This window comes from Canis lupus, chromosome 23 (assembly GCF_048164855.1).
Source record: "Canis lupus baileyi chromosome 23, mCanLup2.hap1, whole genome shotgun sequence".
NCBI lineage: Eukaryota > Metazoa > Chordata > Mammalia > Carnivora > Canidae > Canis > Canis lupus.
In genome coordinates, this window is record NC_132860.1 from 10,817,575 (window position 1) to 10,834,284 (window position 16,710).

Sequence of the window (16,710 nt, forward strand, 5' to 3'; positions counted from 1 at the left end):
TTCCAGGCAGGGGTACGGCCTGGGCAAAGGCAGGCTGATCAGAACATGATTGTGGTACCTGGAGCACTGAGGGTGTGGGGTGCAGGGGCGGACCACAGGATGGGGGCCTGGCTCGGCTCGGACACCCCTGCATCCTAGGCCCGGGAAATGCATTTTGGCCTGAAGTCTGTACAAGAATCACGCTGGGGATAAAGGAAGGCGGAGGGGAAGGGTCTGTAGAAAGGGAGACAGGAGCTCATTACGGTGGCTGGGAGGAAGAGTCTGGACACACGCGGCTCAGTTGCCTTCATCTGCCATTTGCCTCTCAAAATCCTGGACGTGTACAAGCTCTGTCTGGTGCACCTGCCCCGAACAATGAGTTAGTGAAGTGCGGGGGCCGTGTGGTGAGGGCCCCCCTCTTACCTGTGAGCTCCCTGCCTCAGATACTGGCCCCAGTCCGCAGGGGGATGAGGCCCTTGCAAAGTGAGCAAGAGCAAAATAGCATCTAACGTGGCAGCCATTCCTGCAGGTCTGCCTCTCTGCAGCCCAAGGCAAGGGTGATGCCAGACTGTTCCAACGTCTCCGTCTACACCACAGCCAGGGCCTGGTGACCAGGCAGCCAGAAAGAGTTCCAGGAGGCAGGACGCAGGGAGCTGGGGGATTAGGAGGCGCAGAAAGCAGATAGCAGCAGAGCTCTGGAAGCAGGCTGCCTGGGTTCAGATCTGGGCTCTGTGCTTTGGGAAATTCTCCGACCTTTCTGTACCCCTTATTCCCATGGGGTTGATGTGAGGCTTAACCTGGCATGTAGTAAGTGCCCTATAAATATTATCATAAATATTATTCTTTGACAATGTACTTCTATGGCAGGTACAAAATTCCCCTGTTGCTCTCGAATTGCGCTCCAGCCTGTCTCCCAGGAGAGATGGTAGTCAGCCCCGGGGACAGAGGCCATATCTTATTTGTCTCTCTGTATCCACAGTGCCTTTGCTAAATTTGCTAAGTGAATAAACAGGGAACATTTAACCTTCAAGAGACTGCCACCACAGATGTGTCTTTACATCTCTCTTCCTGCACGCCTTTGCCCGGGCTGTTCCCCTAACCCAGAAACCCACCGCACAATTCCCCACCAACGTGTGGAAAGCGGGAACCCTACCCGCGCATGCCTCACGCTGTGTTTTGATTATCTACTGATGTGTCTGTCTCCCCCCATGACACTGGGCTTCTTGACGACAGAACCGAAGGATTATTCTATGTCGTACCCCGAGTGCCCAGCACAGGATGTGTATTTTGTGAACTTCTCCATGTAGACTACAGAGGAGAAGACCTACCTCCAGGGAGTTCACCCAGGGACTCTATCCTGGGTGGATAGAGACACGCAGACTGAGCCCCAGGGTGGGCATGGAGGGTCCAGCAGGTGAGGTCCTGCATTCCAGGCTGGACGTTTACTGCAGCGGCCCCGGGCAGATCCAGCACATTCGCCGTCAGCCCCGGATCTCAGGGAGAACCTCGTGGCTCCCACGCATCCACCTTAATGATAGGTGCCTGCCGGTGCCTGGCTGTCTGCTTCAGAGCACTACCAAGCTGGGAATTTGCAAACTCTCTCTTTAGTATCTGAGAAGAAAACATTTTGATGAAAAGTTAATATTAGCAGATATACTCAAGTGAAATTCTTTCCCTAGAAGTAAGGAATAGGGCCATTAATGACCACAGGAGACCCATTTTAAATGTCCCCAGGGAGCCAACAGGAAGCAATGCCCTGAGGAGAGCACTGGAGTGGGGAGGAAGGTTCCATTTCCTGATGAGGAACTACAAATTAGTCTCCCGGGCGCGCCCTGCTGCCCCTGCTCCCACCATCTGCTGAGGCACCCACGCAGAAACCATTTGTTATTTCTGTCTGTGCCCACTCAGGAGGCCTGGGCCCAGCTTGCCCTGGGTCCGCCTCAGGATGCTGTTGTCTTGTGGGGGTTGGTGTGAAGGTCACCTCCCAAGACCCCTGATTCCCTAGGAGGTGAGAAACAGCCTCCTCTCATGACTGCCTTGTGGTCCCATCTGCCCATGCAGTTCCTGGAGCCTTTGGGGAGTAGGGGTAAAGGGCTCAAGTGACCCCAGGTTTCCTGGAGGAGGCCAGTCAGGTGAGATGGTAAGCAGACAAGACAAGGGGCACTGCATGGAGGTGATAAGCCAGGTGGGGAACCAGATGGTCTCTGGTTGTAGTCCTGAGTCTGCCACTTGCTTGCTGTGTGACCTTGGGCAGGTTATTTTACCTCTCTGAGTTTTAGTTTACTCTTTGGGACAATGAGGAAAACCCTTTCCTCTCTCAGAGACTTGGTGTTAGGACCCAATGACATGAGTTGGAAAGGGCTCTGTGGGTAAAAGGTAACATTTTAAGGTGGCTACAGGCCTGTCAGGGGCAGGATGAAGGGACCACGGGAACCCAAAAGTTCTAATTTTCTCTTCCAACCTGTTTCTACCTTTTCCCTGTTTATTGATTGCTGGGGTCTTAAACGAGTGGTGGGCCCATTCGATTCCTCCTCTGTATGCATCTTGGGGACCAAGCACTGAGCTGAAAGGATGATCCCCCTGTTTTGCAACCCCACGTCCTTGCCTCCAACCAGCTCGAGGCTGTTTGTATATACACTGTCCCAGCATCACTGAGGTTTGTGCCATGACCACAGTTTTATGCAGAAGGAAACAGAGGCTCCCCTAAGGAAAGGGAGTCGCCGAAGATCTCACAAGCAGGAGCAGAGCAGCTCCTCAGGTTACGAACTCCAGAGCCCATATTCTTTCCAGCTCTGCGCTGCCCTGCCTTCCTCCTCTTCCTCTGGCCCCGGCCCCCCGGAATCCTGTCCCGGCATGGGGTCCTCCCCTCACTTCAGAGTTCATTTTAGTGAAAAAATTTGAAAACCTTCAAAGTTTTTAAAATTTACATTGTTCTCTGATTCTGGAGGGATGACAGTTAAATTAGAAAAGAGGCACGACTATAAAGAAGCTAAAAACCACTTAATATGCCATCACCTAGAAGTTTCCAGTCTCCTTTCTGCACATTTGCAAAGAGTTTGTGGGTCCTTTTCCCCAAAATTTCTACAATGCTTTCTTACTCCTACTCCTCGTGGCCCTCATAACCTTCTGACTTCTGTCCCTGTCTGCTTTGCCCTACTGGCGTGTGAGGCCGGCGCTGTGCCCTGCTCCAGTGCGGTGCGCACACGCATGCCTCACTCCTGGCTTGTTGGAGGGAAGGACGTGGGTGGGAGAACCAGGGAGTATTGTCCTTCAGCTCAGTGCTCGGTCCCCAAGGCACAGGCAGAGGAGGGATGCAATGGTCCCAACACATTTAAGACCCCAGGAATCAATGAGAGAAAGTATGCGCCACATGTACCAGTTTGTACTTTTCAGATGGAAACATCTACTACACACAAAGGCCCGGGGAGGCTCATTCTAGGGAGGCTGGGGCGACACTGGGAAAAGGCAAAGATGTACCTGGATTCATACCAGGTACCCAGCTTCCCCTCCCTGACTGTAACACTGGGCATGTCATTGCCAACTCCAAGCCTCAGTTTCCCCTATCTGTAAAACGGGGATGCGAACCCTTCTTTATAGTGTTGGCCTGTGGATGACGTGGTGAATACAAAAACGTCTTCACGCTGTTCCGGGCATGAGGACGGCCCCCAGTGAGCGCAAGTCTCTCCCCCTCCCTTCTTCCCAAATCATTAAGATGTCAGTTAATAACCTCCCTTTATTATAAGTCTGTCGTGTGCTAAGCAATGTGAGGGCTGGAAAAGATGCTCTTCCTGCCTTAAAATCCCACTGGAGATAAAAGACTTAGCCAGGAGCTGATTAGAGAGTAAGGTAGTCCATTATAAGGGCTAATTGAGCAGCCCAGACAATGATGCAAACTGAGTTAGGGCCGAGAGCGCTCACTGTGCGCTGAGGTCCTCAGAGAGGCTGCAGATGTGCTTTCTCCCAGATAAATAACAGCCTTTGCAACTCTGGAAGCAGTCAAGGCAGGAAGATTCCAGGGACAAGCTTATCTGTGCTGTGGCCAGAGCTGGAATTTGTAAGCTTTGGCTTTTCATCTGTCTCACGTTACCAGCTGCCCAGAAATGACAGCAATCTGGTGGTTGGAGAACATGAGGTTCGCTGAGGTTGAGAGAATGAGATGAGATCCCAAAAACCAGAGAACAGAAACCGAGGGTACATGTGACTACATATCCATCAGGATCTCCCCTCAGTCCCGCCCCTTGGCAAGACACAGAAGGGACGCATCAGGCTCCTTTCCACTCCTGATTTTGTCCAGCCCAGGGTTTCTGACAAATCACAGTGAAGTAACAATGGTCGTTAAGAGCATGAAGCTTTAGGACCACCCGGGTCGCTCAGTGCTTGAGTGTTTGCCTTCAGCTCAAATCATGATCCTGGGGTCCTGGGATTGAGTCCCGCATCAGGCTCCCCATAGGGAACCCACTTCTCCCTCTGCCTATGTCTCTGCCTCTCTCTGTGTATCTCTCATGAATGAATAAATAAAACCTTCTTTTAAAAAAAGGCATGGAGCTTTAGAGTCAGATAGCTCTATGTTCTCTGCGATTTGTTGGCTGTGTGGCTCTGGGCAAGTTACTTAGCCTCTCTGACCCTCACTTTCTCTGACTGTAAGGTGGAGACAGTCAAAATCAGCCTCCTTCCTATGATTATTTTAAGTTTAAAAAAGACAATACTATTACGGTGCTTATCACAGTGCTTACAAAAAAGTTCAATATAAATGTTAGCTAGTTTTAGTATGATTAAAGTAAGATCTGTATGAAAATAGAGCCAATTGCTTTTCCCCAAATGTGCATGTCAGAAGCACACATTCTATTGGCAGAAGGTTGACAGGTGGTGTGGGGCAGGAGAAAGAGCACTGGCAAAGTTGGCACCAAAATTCAAGTTGCCTCACTCAGTGTTCTCAATTTTTTTTTTTTTACCATAATCCATGGTGTGAAACATATTTTACATCACAGTCCACTACATTCATGCATTGATAGAGGAAAAAACTTCACCAAAAATTACACATCTTAATCACATGCATACTTTCTTCGGGGGGTGGTGGAGGAGTTGCTGTTCACTTACCTCAAACCCAGTAAGTGGGTCCCAATCTACAGTTTGAAAGCACTATATAAATTGATTCTGACCTTGGCAAAGTCACTTTCCGTCTCTGAGCTTTAGTTTTCCAACTGGAAAACCATTGTGATGCTAGCCTCACTGCTGCTCTGAGCCAGTGCCAGGAGCACGGATTTAGCCCTTGCTATTTGGAGGGTGCTCATCTAGGTGCTGTGGGAGGTACAGAGATGAGAAGAGCAGTTTGTGCCCCCCCCAAGGAAGCCATTTGGGGACACTGGGAGGGATGGGAGGGATGGGAGGGACGGGGGTTGCAAAGATTGCTGTTCTCCGAAGACCTCTGTGATGGAGAGAAAGTCAGTGGAGTGAGAAGTAACTGGTGTTGGTTTTTCCCATTTTGTGCCCCAGCAGCCTTCCTGAGGAGACGGGAGAGGACCCCAGGTACAGCCTCGGAACTGGGTTAGAAGTGGGTCCCAACAAAGGGAAGAAGCTGGCGGGCTGGGAGGGCTGGGAGGGTGTGGGGTACTGAGTCCCGATTCCAGGGTGTGCAGCCTACATCGTGTCAGAGGCACAGGGCCTTATCATAAGGCACGCTTTCTCAACAATGGCAAAATCTGGTTCTTAGAGAAAAAACTTAGACATTCTCGTCTGTGGCCCTTCAAAGGGCCATATCACATATAAACAGATATACAGTGTATCTGTGGCTTAAAAATTTCATAGTGAACGGGGGCGCCTGGCTGGGTCAGTCGGTGAAGCATGCGACTCTTGATCTCAGGGTCGTGAGTTCAAGCCCCATGGTGGGCGTGGAGCCTACTTAAAATGATAAATATATACATACATACACACAAGCATACATACATGCATACACATTTCATGGTGGATAGTCAGAAAGTAGCTTCCCGCCTCCCACAGGCTGTGCTAATGGGTATAGAGTTTATTTTGGGGAGGTAATAAAAATGTGGAATTAGTGGTCATGTTTGCACAACCTTGTGACTATACTAAAAACCATTGAATTGGAAAACAAATGTGGCAGGGAAAAGACAATTAGGAAAAAAAAAAGTGTTTAAAGAGGCCCTAGGGAATGATCCTGAAAAAAAAATGTTGAGAAACAGGCCTCTGAAAGAGGAGATGGATATCGCCCAGGCCGGACAGAAAATTCGGCCTGATTTCTTTATGTTTAGTGTACAGGCCTGAAAAGTCCAAGTGAAACCGATTCACGAGGCTCTGAGACCCTCAGAACCCTCCCTACCCTCACATCCCCCAAGAACATTCGAAACACACTGGAGGTGGTGTGAAGTCGGGACTGGGAGCGATGACTCAACTTTGTAAATACACTTAAGCTCCTGGCCTTCGCTCTGACACCAGAGTGTTTCACTTCCTCGTGTTTTCTCTGCCCTTTCTCCCACCTTGTCCCCAAGTGCCGGGATGTGATGACAGGCCCAGCCTCCCTGGCCTTAGTAACCACGGTTCTTGAGCCAAAAGGCCAACCTCATGGTATGTGACAAGTATGACCGTGCGGATGAGTACAGCGGGACGGAATAGCTGACACCTGAGCCGGTGCAGGCCGTCCAGGGCTCGTGGGCACTGCAGCTGACCACGTCTCTCCCAGCAGATCCCCCGGATTCCACTGCCGTCTTCTGACGGGGCCACACGAGGCTTCAAACCGGGCCTGAGCCCTCTCGGCCCTCTGGCTGCCTCCCCGAGAGCTCCATGGGCTGTAGGTTCCCACACACGAGCTGCCGGCCTGGCCTGACCCCTTCCAGACAGCCCTCCCCGTCCCAGCTGCTTTGACAGCCACATCTGTCTGAGGCCAGTCTGCACCCTTGAGCCCTGATGCAGAGGCTGAGTCTGGAGGAGCCACTTGGTGGCCTTCATACTCCTCTGACACAGGATCCCCCCACACACGCACACAAGCTTACACTGTCGGTGCCCGTCCCTCCTTCTCCCTCTCAGCTGGGGCCCTGGGCCCTCCTCATGCACCCTGCACGTACCGGGGATGCTACCCAGGGTCAGGCAGTGGAGGCTCCCCCAGGACGGCTAAGCCCCTCTCCATACACCTCCGTGCAATATGTGTGGCTGCACCCTTGGTCCCAGGGATGATAAGGCGCACACATGGCGGGTTTGAGGGGGCCCGATGTCTGTGAAGAAGCTGGTCCATGCGTGGGAGCCCTGAAGCTGTGTCCTTTCTTCCCTGCTGCAGCCCAGAGCGGGAGACAGTGGCTGATTCGGACGTCAGGTACTGTGACCTGGGAACACCTGAGCTCTGGGCAGACTTCCCCGGAGGGGCTCTCAGGCCCAAGGGAGCCACAGAACTCGGAAGGCAGCCCCCTACCCCAGGCCCCAGCCCAGCTGCAGGGAGGAGGCCCAGGAGGGCTCTGTGCTCCGTCAGCTGGTTCAGAAGCCACTGCTGCTTCTGTGCATCAAGCTGCTCCCTTCACACCAGACCATTTTTATCCCCCGCTCCTGGTGTTTGGTCTTCAAAAACCATATCACATTAAATGTGGTTTCCGTGGCTCTGCTTTTTTAAAGAGTTCCACTTGGAACTTTCCGCTTGGAACTGGAGAGTTGCCTACTAACATCAAAATCAAGTGGTTTGAGGGCCACTCAGAGAAGAAGGAAATTAGGGGTTGAGTGTTTACTTGGTCTGATCACACTTTGGGCTCCTCCCAGCTCTGGGTGAAGATTCAGGGATAACAGACAACAGGACTGGGACAGGTTGGGTGTGGGGCAGGGCAACATTGAGGTCCTGTCCCCCCTAGGCTGCTAAGACCGGGGCACCTGAGCCGCCCCAAGCCCTGGGGAGGGAGAGGTCACTGCGCCCACCCAGAGCTGACTCCTGCCAAGTGCACCTTCCCAGTCTAAACCATCTGCTTGACAACTGCCTCTGAGAATGAGCCCCTGAGAATGCCTCCCCTACTCCCGCCTGCTTTATTCCAGGAAGAGAGGCCCCGTGGCCTATGCTTCTCAGAAACCATGGCTGCTAAATGCCACTGTGGAGGAGAATATCACCTTTGAGAGTCCCTTCAACAAACAACGGTAAAAGCTTCTCGGAGGGAGACGGCTGGGGGAGGGGGGAGGTTGGTCAAGGGCAGCATTAGCCGGCCCTCCCCAGTGCCCAAGCCCCTGCCAGCTGCCCGGCCCCTCCATCGATCACACACACCCACCATTCTGCTCTCCAGGATGCTTATCTGGATTCCAGCCTGTTCCATATGGTGCATCTGGAAATGATCCAGATGTGCCTGGGCATCAGGGCAGTCCAACTCCTGTGGGTATGGTGCGGGTGGGCGGTGGGGGCAGCGTTGTGTGGAAGCTTCGATGCCTTCCCTTGAGGCTAAGGGGAAGGCTGACCCAGCTTCCCACTATTCCCTACCCCCAGCTCAGCAGCTCATGCACTATTTTGCCTTCAATGATAATAATAACTGCTACCATCGATGGAGCTTTTAGGTGCCAGATGCAGTGTCCTGCTCTTTATATGCATGATTTCCTCTGATGCTCACAATAACCCCAGGAGGCAGCTACTATTAGTACCCCCATTTTACAAATGAGGAAACCAAGGCTCAGAAAGGTTAGGTAACTTGCCCAAGGCCACCCAGCCAATAAGTGATAGAAATGGGTCTCAAATCCAAGGCTGCCTGACACCCAATTACATGCCACCAAGACACTCTGATGCCTCCATGCACCCTGGCTGGCACCTGCCCAAGCTAAGAGCTGGCCGGTGAAGTATGAGAGGAGCAGGCTGGGCAAATATTTGATTAGCCATCATCATTACTGCCTAAACCAACCAGCAGTGATTTTCCCTGGCAGTGCCCCAAGTGTGGGCTCCAGCTATAGCTTCTCCCACTGCACAGGAGCCATGGGCCCCTTCTTGTCACTTACGTGGCATATTTGCTACCATCCAATTTCATCTTTCAAATATTTAACTGGCCCCAGGACCCTGTGAGGTGCTGCCCTCAGCTCTTTCAAGCTCACATGGTGTTTGCTTGCACCTAGGCAGAAGGCCATTAAAGCCATTGCTCACCCCGAGCACAGCTGCCCAGAAGTTAATGACCTTCTGCGAGTGGCCAGACCCAACTCTGGCCAGGCTGACCAGCCGTGTCCGCCCCCTCCACTCCCAACCACTCCAGGTACAAAATGGTCATCGAGGCCTGCTCCCTGCAGCCGGACATCGACATCCTACCCCACGGAGACCAGACTCAGATCGGGGAACGGGTTAGTGGCAGCCTCTGTGGGGGGACCTCGAGCTCCCCTGATCCCCACCTGTCACCACCAGGGAGAGCAGGTAACTGGAAAATATGAGAGGGTAAAGGTGGAAGAGCTGCCTGCATTGACATCAAAATGGTCCTGAGCCCTGGGCTGCTGGCCATCCTTGGCAGCTTTGCAACTAGTGCCTTCCTGGGCTGGAGGTGGGTTGGCATCTCCTTCATTCGTGCGGCACGCATATGCTAAAGGCTCACCTGACACTGTGGTAGGCCCGGGGCCATAGCCTTCATGTATACTCGCCATGTGGGACCCTTCCTCCGTAAGCTTAGGCAAATAGAACTCTCCCAAGACTGTCCTCCTTAGGTGTGATTTTAAATCCCTACTCCTCTGTCTTTTTTTTAAATATTTTATTTATTTATTCATGGGAGACACAGAGAGAGAGACAGAGACACAAGCAGAGGGAGAAACAGGCTCCCTGTGGGGAGCCGGTGTGGGACTCGATCCCAGGACCCCAGGGTCATGCCCTGAGCCAAAGGCAGATGCTCAGCCACTGAGCCACCCAGGTGCCCCCCTACTTCCTCTGTCTTAGTTGTCGTCTGTCAGATGGTCCCCAGCACCAACCTGATGAATCTTCAGACATAAGTGGGGATCACACTCTCCAACTGCTAATGAATTTAGTAAACAAGTTCTTCCTGTCTTCAAGGTGAAGAGGGGCAAAGAGGTGGATAGAGCCAGGCCTCCATCTCAAAGAGCTCACAGCCAAGTAAGGGTCAGGACAGTCTTTTCTGAGGGGCGATGAGAGCACGACCTTTCCTCTCTTTGGTCATAGGGCATCAACCTATCTGGTGGCCAACGCCAGCGAATCAGTGTGGCCCGAGCCCTGTACCAGCACACCAATGTTGTCTTCTTGGTGAGTATATTAGCTGGTATCTCCCTTGGGGCCCTCCCTCCCTCACTGCCTATACACACACACACACACACACACACACGCACACGCATGCACACGCACATGCACACCACCCAACAACCTCCCTCTCCAGGAATAAACCTCTCCTGCCAGAGATATTACCTAATCATTGATGGGGAAGCTGAGGCAGGGATAGTGCACATGACCCACTGTGGACATCACACTGAACTCTGGGTAGCTATAAGGGGAAATGAGTAGTAGTTACAGGCCACCTCCCTGTAGGACAGCCCCAAACTATCAACACTTATTAGTCCCACTATAATCACGGCGGATACGTAGAATGTAGGCTTCCACTTTCCATCCCATGCCCAGAGCAGACATCGCTCAATGATCACAGCAGTGGTAATAGAAAATTCAGCATTATCCATGAACGCAACTCGGCGAAACCCCACATCAAGTTTCCGTGGGCAACTTAACCTGGCCTCAGAATCCTTCTCAACACAGTGCTCCAGATAACCACTAGCAATCAAACATGAGATCAGCTTATTAGCTAACCCTTTCCTATTTCATGCCACATTTTGTGTTAGGTGCTGTGGTTGTCACTGAAGAATTCTGAGAGCCAGCCCTCGGCCTCAAAGATTCAGATTTCTAACTAGGGAGATAGAGCTCACCCACACTCAAGAGCCACAGCCCAGCTGAGTCAGGCTGCGTGGTGCAGTCTATAAGGAGCCTTATCCAAGGAGACAGCTGTGAGGGCTAGAATAGTCAGGGAGAGCTTCCTGGAGGAGGACATTAAAGAAGAGTCAGTTCAACAGAAGGAAAGAGGGAGGCTGTTTGGGTAGGGAGTCAGAAGAAGGAACCTCAGGTCTCTGATCCTGGCTTTCTTCTCCCTCTGCCGCCCCCAATACACATAAATGCTCCCCACTAAACACATTTCAAAATGCAAAGGTTCATCGTCTTTGGTACCACCTGGCATAGCACTTTACAAAGCCCTGGCTTCTTCGTGGTCTTAGATGAGCTTTAAACAACCTTGTTAAGAAGAAATAAAGTGGGTATTTTGGTTTATTTCAGCAAAGTTGTATTAAGCTCCTACTCTGTACCTGGCATGGACATAAGGGGTGTCGGTTCCTGGGGGCCTCACAGAGTGGACATATAACTATCACAACTGGAATTGAGAGGAGGGAAGGCAAGGCATGGAGGTCAAGAAAGGACACAGGAAGAGCTAGGGTAGAGCACTGAAGAATGAGTAGGGTTAACCAGGCAGGCAAAAGGAAAAATGGCACTTCGGGCAGAGGAAAGAGCATACATAAAAACCTGGAATGGCAAGTTCCCTGGAAACCTGGAGTACAGGGAACTTGGACTGAACAGATAAGGGAGACCAGAAAGCTAGACTGAGCAGGTCATAGAGGGACTAGATTACCATGCTAAGGAATTTGGACTTCATGGGCAATGGGGAGCTATTGAAGGTTCAGGAGTCAAGAAGTGCCTGTGATTACATCTGCTTGAGAGCAAGAACTGAAAACAGCCTCATTTTAAGATGAGCCGCCTAAAGCCTGGAGAGGTTAAGTGCATTGTCCAAGGCCACACAGCTAACTAGTGTCAGTCCCTGGACCAGAGCTGGGATAACTCTGATGGGTTTTTTTTTCTCACTCTTAACCCCCTCCCCACACTTGCCCCTACCTTCTCTCCTCTGCCCAGGATGACCCCTTCTCAGCTCTGGATGTCCATCTGAGTGACCACCTGATGCAGGCTGGGATCCTTGAGCTGCTCCAGGACGACAAGAGGACAGTGGTCCTCGTGACCCACAAGCTCCAGTACCTGCCACATGCAGACTGGGTGAGGGGCCACAAGGAGGTCAAGCTATGGAGGGCTGAAGTGGGAGAGGCAGGACAGCTTCAAAGGAGTCAGTGTCTCAGTTGCACTTGCTGAGGGCCACAAAGCCAAAGAGATCCACACTGAATGGTTTCATGCAGGCTGAGTGGCTCAAGCAGATCCTGCACAGGGCAAGGGTTCAGTATCCCCTAGAGCTGCCGACGTTCCCATCCTCACCTGGGGCCCCTGTGGGTACATGCAAGGCTGACACCAAGAAGTCTCAGAACGAAGCAGACACTCAATTCCTACCTTCTGTTTATGGCCCAGTTTGATGGCTTATCCCCCTGGCCTTGGGACTGCCTGTTTGGATGGAAGAGCCATCTTCCCACCCTCTGACCCACCAAGGAAGCATTTAAGTCAGGATCAGATGGAAAAATCTGGAAACAAACAATGCAAGTAGCAGTAGAAACTTCAATATTATCAATAGAGTGCAATTTTGCGAGACTCCACATTAACTGAATTTCTATACTCCTCAATATGTCGACAACAGTTACTTTTTGATTAATTGGAAAGCATTTAAGCTTTAAGTTGGAAACCATGTGACTTTTAAAATCTGGGCCTTGCCTCTGAAAATTGAGGGGCTCCTGGAGCTGCACGCCTGTGCTAAATGGGCCTCAGTCTTCCTTCTACCTATGGTAAAATCCTCCCTCTATTATGAAAAAGGGGTGGGAGGAATCCATATTTTTTTAAAAATCTTATAATAGGTGCAGAAGATCTATGAGTTTCCATGGTGACCTGGGCAGGGCAGTTCCGGACAATCTTTAGTCCAAAGAAGGCAGACAAAGACATGACTGACTTGAAATGTCAGTGATCAAGGCTCCCAGGCATCCTTCCCTACACCCCAGTGTGGGCTGGGTGGGGGGAAAGGAGCGGGGACAGGGCTCTGAATTAATGACGAGTGTCTAGGAGTGCGAAACACTGAGTGTTTCAAATAAAATCAGTTTTTTTGATTTCAAAGAGGCAAGGCCCCACACACTTAGACCAATAGGTACTTTGTCAACCACTGGTGGGAACTACCAGACCTGCGGTCAGGAGGAGCTGAAGGTAGCGTGCATTTAGCTGTTAAGTGTGTGAAAACAGCTGCCCCTGACAGAATCCCGGCAAGGAATCCGACAGCCTGACCAGGGTATACTCATTTGCTCTGCAAACCCCCTTAGCATCCATGGGGCAACCACTGAGAATTACACCCCCAGAAGTACCGAACTCTAAATCCTGACAGTGCATCGGTGAGGGAGGGTAGGCTGTCAGTCCCGGCTCGCAGCAGTGGGAGAGCCAGGGGCCAGGTGTATGGGGGGAGGGGATGGGTGCAGGTCCATCTCAGACTCCTTGGGGAGGGGTGGTGTGGCTGCCACCACCCTTTCCCATCAGCAGGGTCTGTCTCTCCCTTCCCAGATCATCGCGATGAAGGATGGCACCATCCAGAGGGAGGGCACGCTCAAGGACTTCCAGAGGTCTGAGTGCCAGCTCTTTGAGCACTGGAAGACCCTCATGAATCGGCAGGACCAAGAGCTGGAGAAGGTGAGTGTGTCCTAAGGGCCAGGCAGCCAGCCTCTGAGAGGACGGTTCTATTAGAACTGAACACACAGAGGTCTTCCTAGCCCTCATTGCCCTAAGAAAACCCCTGAAGGACAGATGTGGGGGCTGAGCATGAACCTCCTCCTGTCGGAGGAGAGCCAGGACCTGTGCCAGCTACTCAGGGCAGAATCAGTGGACACCTTCCCCTTATCCTGAAATAGTCAGAAACCATTTAGTTATAAAGCTTCATGGAAGGAAAAGGCATCAGCTTCAGGTAGAGCTGGATCCAGGTAGTTAAACACTCACGGGGAACCTGTACCGCGCCCTCCCGTGGCTCCGCTCCCCTCAGCCTGGCCTCATTCTCCTGGTGGCAGAAAGAGCTGTCAGCAGCCTGGAGCTCACATTGTCCTGGCTCGACACCTCCACCAGCAAGAGACTGCCTGTCTCATGACAGGCAGCGGACATCCCAAGCTAACTGTCCTTCGTCCACTTTGGTCACATGCCCACCCTGAGTGGCCCTGGGGCCAGGGATGGGGAGCGTGAGATTGGCTGGTGCTGGGTCTCAGCCCTGGAGCCTGGGAGAATGATCAGCCCACCTGAGTCGCAGCGACCCAGCATCGAGGGTCCCTACTCCCACAGGAAGAGTAGGCTATTGTTAGCTGATAAACGGAAAGGAGGAAATTCTGGTAAGACGGGCAGCCCGGGTGGCTCGGCGGTTTAGTGCCGCCTTCAGCCCAGGGCCTGATCCTGGAGACTCGGGATCGAGTCCCACGTCGGGCTCCCTGCATGGAGCCGGCTTCTCCCTCTGCCTGTCTCTCGTGTGTGTGTGTGTGTGTGTGTGTGTGTGTGTGTTTGTGTGTGTGTGTGTGTCTGTGTGTGTGTGTGTGTGTGTCTCTCATGAATAAATAAACAAAATCCTTAAAAAAAAAATTCTGGTAAGACAAACTTGTGGTCCACTCAGACCCTCCCCCAGAGGTGGCAACCTGGAAACCCGACACTGGTCACTGCCGCCCCCCACACTCTCTTTCTCCCCCTGCACCCTCTGAGGATGTATCTGTCTTTCAGGAGACTGTTGTGGAGAGAAAAGCCACAGAGCCACCTCAGGGCCTGCCCCGGGCCATGTCCTCAAGAGACGGCCTCCTGCAGGATGAGGAAGAGGAGGAAGGTACAGGCAGTGGGATGGGCAGTGAAATCGTGGCCTGAGCTCTGCTTGACCATGGAGGGCAGGCGGCCAAGGCTTGGGGTTCAGGGAAGGTGGTGGGGTAGTGGGACTTCCATTCGAGCCCTTCCCCTCTGTGTGCCTCAGCTTCCCCATCTGTAAGTAGGGATAACGTGCCCCCCGTTCGCCCTCAGAGGGGTGCACAGTGTGAAGCCACGGGGGGTTCTTGCGCCTGCAGAGGAGGCCGCCGAGAGCGAGGAGGAGGACAACCTGTCCTCGGTGCTGCACCAGCGAGCCAAGATCCCGTGGCGAGCCTGTGCCAAGTATTTGTCGTCCGCCGGCATCCTGCTCCTGTCGCTGCTCGTCTTCTCCCAGCTGCTCAAGCACATGGTCCTGGTGGCCATTGACTACTGGCTGGCCAAGTGGACCGACAGCGCCCTGACCCTGAGCCCCGCGGCCAGGAACTGCTCCCTCAGCCAGGTGTGGCCGGCGGCCCCGGGGCAGGGGTCAGGGAGGGGAGGCCTGGGCCGGGGACACCCCCAGGAGCCCGCCTCCTTCTCTGCCCGGCCCAGGAGTGCTCCCTCGACCAGACTGTCTACGCCATGGTGTTCACGGTGCTGTGCAGCCTGGGCATTGTGTTGTGCCTTGTCACGTCGGTCACCGTGGAGTGGACAGGGCTAAAGGTGGCCAAAAGCTTGCACCGCAGCCTGCTGAACCGGATCATCCTGGCTCCCATGAGGTACCCCTCTCCCCCAGGCAGCCTGGGCTGCGGGCAAGTCCCTGTTCTCTGGGCCTCGGCTCTCCCATCTATAAAGTGGAGCTCTGCAACCTCTGTCACAGGCTGCGGGGCGCGGGGCGTGTGGCCCCGAGACACGGTGTGTGCCAAGTGCTCTCCTCGGGGCAGAAAGCAGAGGAGAACCAGCATTTACTCAGCCACACACAGTGCTAGGAGTCTCCGTGATCAGCTCATCTAATTGTCACAGCAGCCCTTCAAAGTGAGCGTCTGCAGGCTCCACGTAGATCTCAGTTTCCCTTCCCCAGGCAGGTACCATCTGCCCATCTCCACCCACAGATTCGGCTCTCCCCTTCCCCCCTCAGCCAGCCTGCAGGTTCTGACACTGGAGACACAGGGACATGTTTTGATCTCCTGGAATGGGATGGACACAAATCCCAAAGGCCCCTTGGTGTGAAAGAGTTAGTTTAAGATGGTCCCTGCCCAACCAACTGGCTGACTCAGCTTTAAAGCTCGACAGGCAAACAGGTTACTGGCCTCTTGTCGGTGCCAGGCCTCACCATCTGACTACGCCTTTGCTTTTCAGTCTCATGAGCTCTCTGTGGCCCACAGACATGACCTCAAGGGTAACTTACCCTCTATTTGTCCCAGATCTGTGCTTCTGAAACTCTCTGGTTAGGGTTGGGCCCGTCCTGGATCACAGCCAGAGTAGCCTCACAGGGTCAACCAGCTGACAGGCTGTCCCCAGAGCCCCGTTCCCCCTGGCAGATCGTCCCTCTGGAGAAGACTCTGTGTCCTCAGGACAGCTGCTGAGTGAGTCAGGCTGAGCAAGCAGCTGAGGAAGGTGGCCATGGTCACATGTGGGCTGGAGAGCCAGAGAGGTTAGTGAGGGGCCAGCACCCCTTTGGGCAGCTGCAGGAATTCTCAGGGACACAGACCAGATATCTACAGACTTGCAAAGGCAACCACCCGTAGGAAGCTAGACACGGGGATGACTCCAGAGACACTAAAATCAAAGAAATAAGTACCCTCATTCAATAAACAGGAAGATAATCAAGATAAACAGATGAACAGATAAACAGATGAGTAACCGTTCTTCTGGTTGCATCTTAGGTTTTTTGAGACCACGCCCCTTGGAAGCATCCTGAATAGATTTTCAGCTGACTGTAACACCATCGACCAGGTACACAGCACTGTGACCCATTTCCCCAGTTCAGAGAGAGGCCAGGCCCCTGAGCTTTTCCTCTCTGGTGCTGCCCC

The 16,710-nt window shown here is 52.8% G+C and overlaps 1 protein-coding gene across 9 annotated transcripts in view; it reads left to right on the forward strand.

Annotated features, from left to right (window-relative positions):
* The window catches only part of ABCC8 (ATP binding cassette subfamily C member 8), a 75,778-nt gene that overhangs the window by 46,938 nt on the left and 12,130 nt on the right, over positions 1–16,710 (forward strand). For 4 of the 9 annotated variants that reach the window (XM_072793889.1, XM_072793881.1, XM_072793883.1 and 1 more), the window contains 11 exons: positions 5,473–5,523; positions 7,265–7,300; positions 8,002–8,100; positions 9,189–9,273; positions 10,094–10,174; positions 11,870–12,007; positions 13,436–13,561; positions 14,624–14,723; positions 14,956–15,197; positions 15,290–15,456; positions 16,564–16,633. In XM_072793889.1, the coding sequence (XP_072649990.1) occupies positions 5,473–5,523; positions 7,265–7,300; positions 8,002–8,100; positions 9,189–9,273; positions 10,094–10,174; positions 11,870–12,007; positions 13,436–13,561; positions 14,624–14,723; positions 14,956–15,197; positions 15,290–15,456; positions 16,564–16,633 (1,195 nt within the window). The remainder of the gene's footprint in view (positions 1–5,472; positions 5,524–7,264; positions 7,301–8,001; positions 8,101–9,188; positions 9,274–10,093; positions 10,175–11,869; positions 12,008–13,435; positions 13,562–14,623; positions 14,724–14,955; positions 15,198–15,289; positions 15,457–16,563; positions 16,634–16,710) is intronic. The other 5 variants (XM_072793884.1, XM_072793885.1, XM_072793886.1 and 2 more) reach the window with 3 other exon arrangements.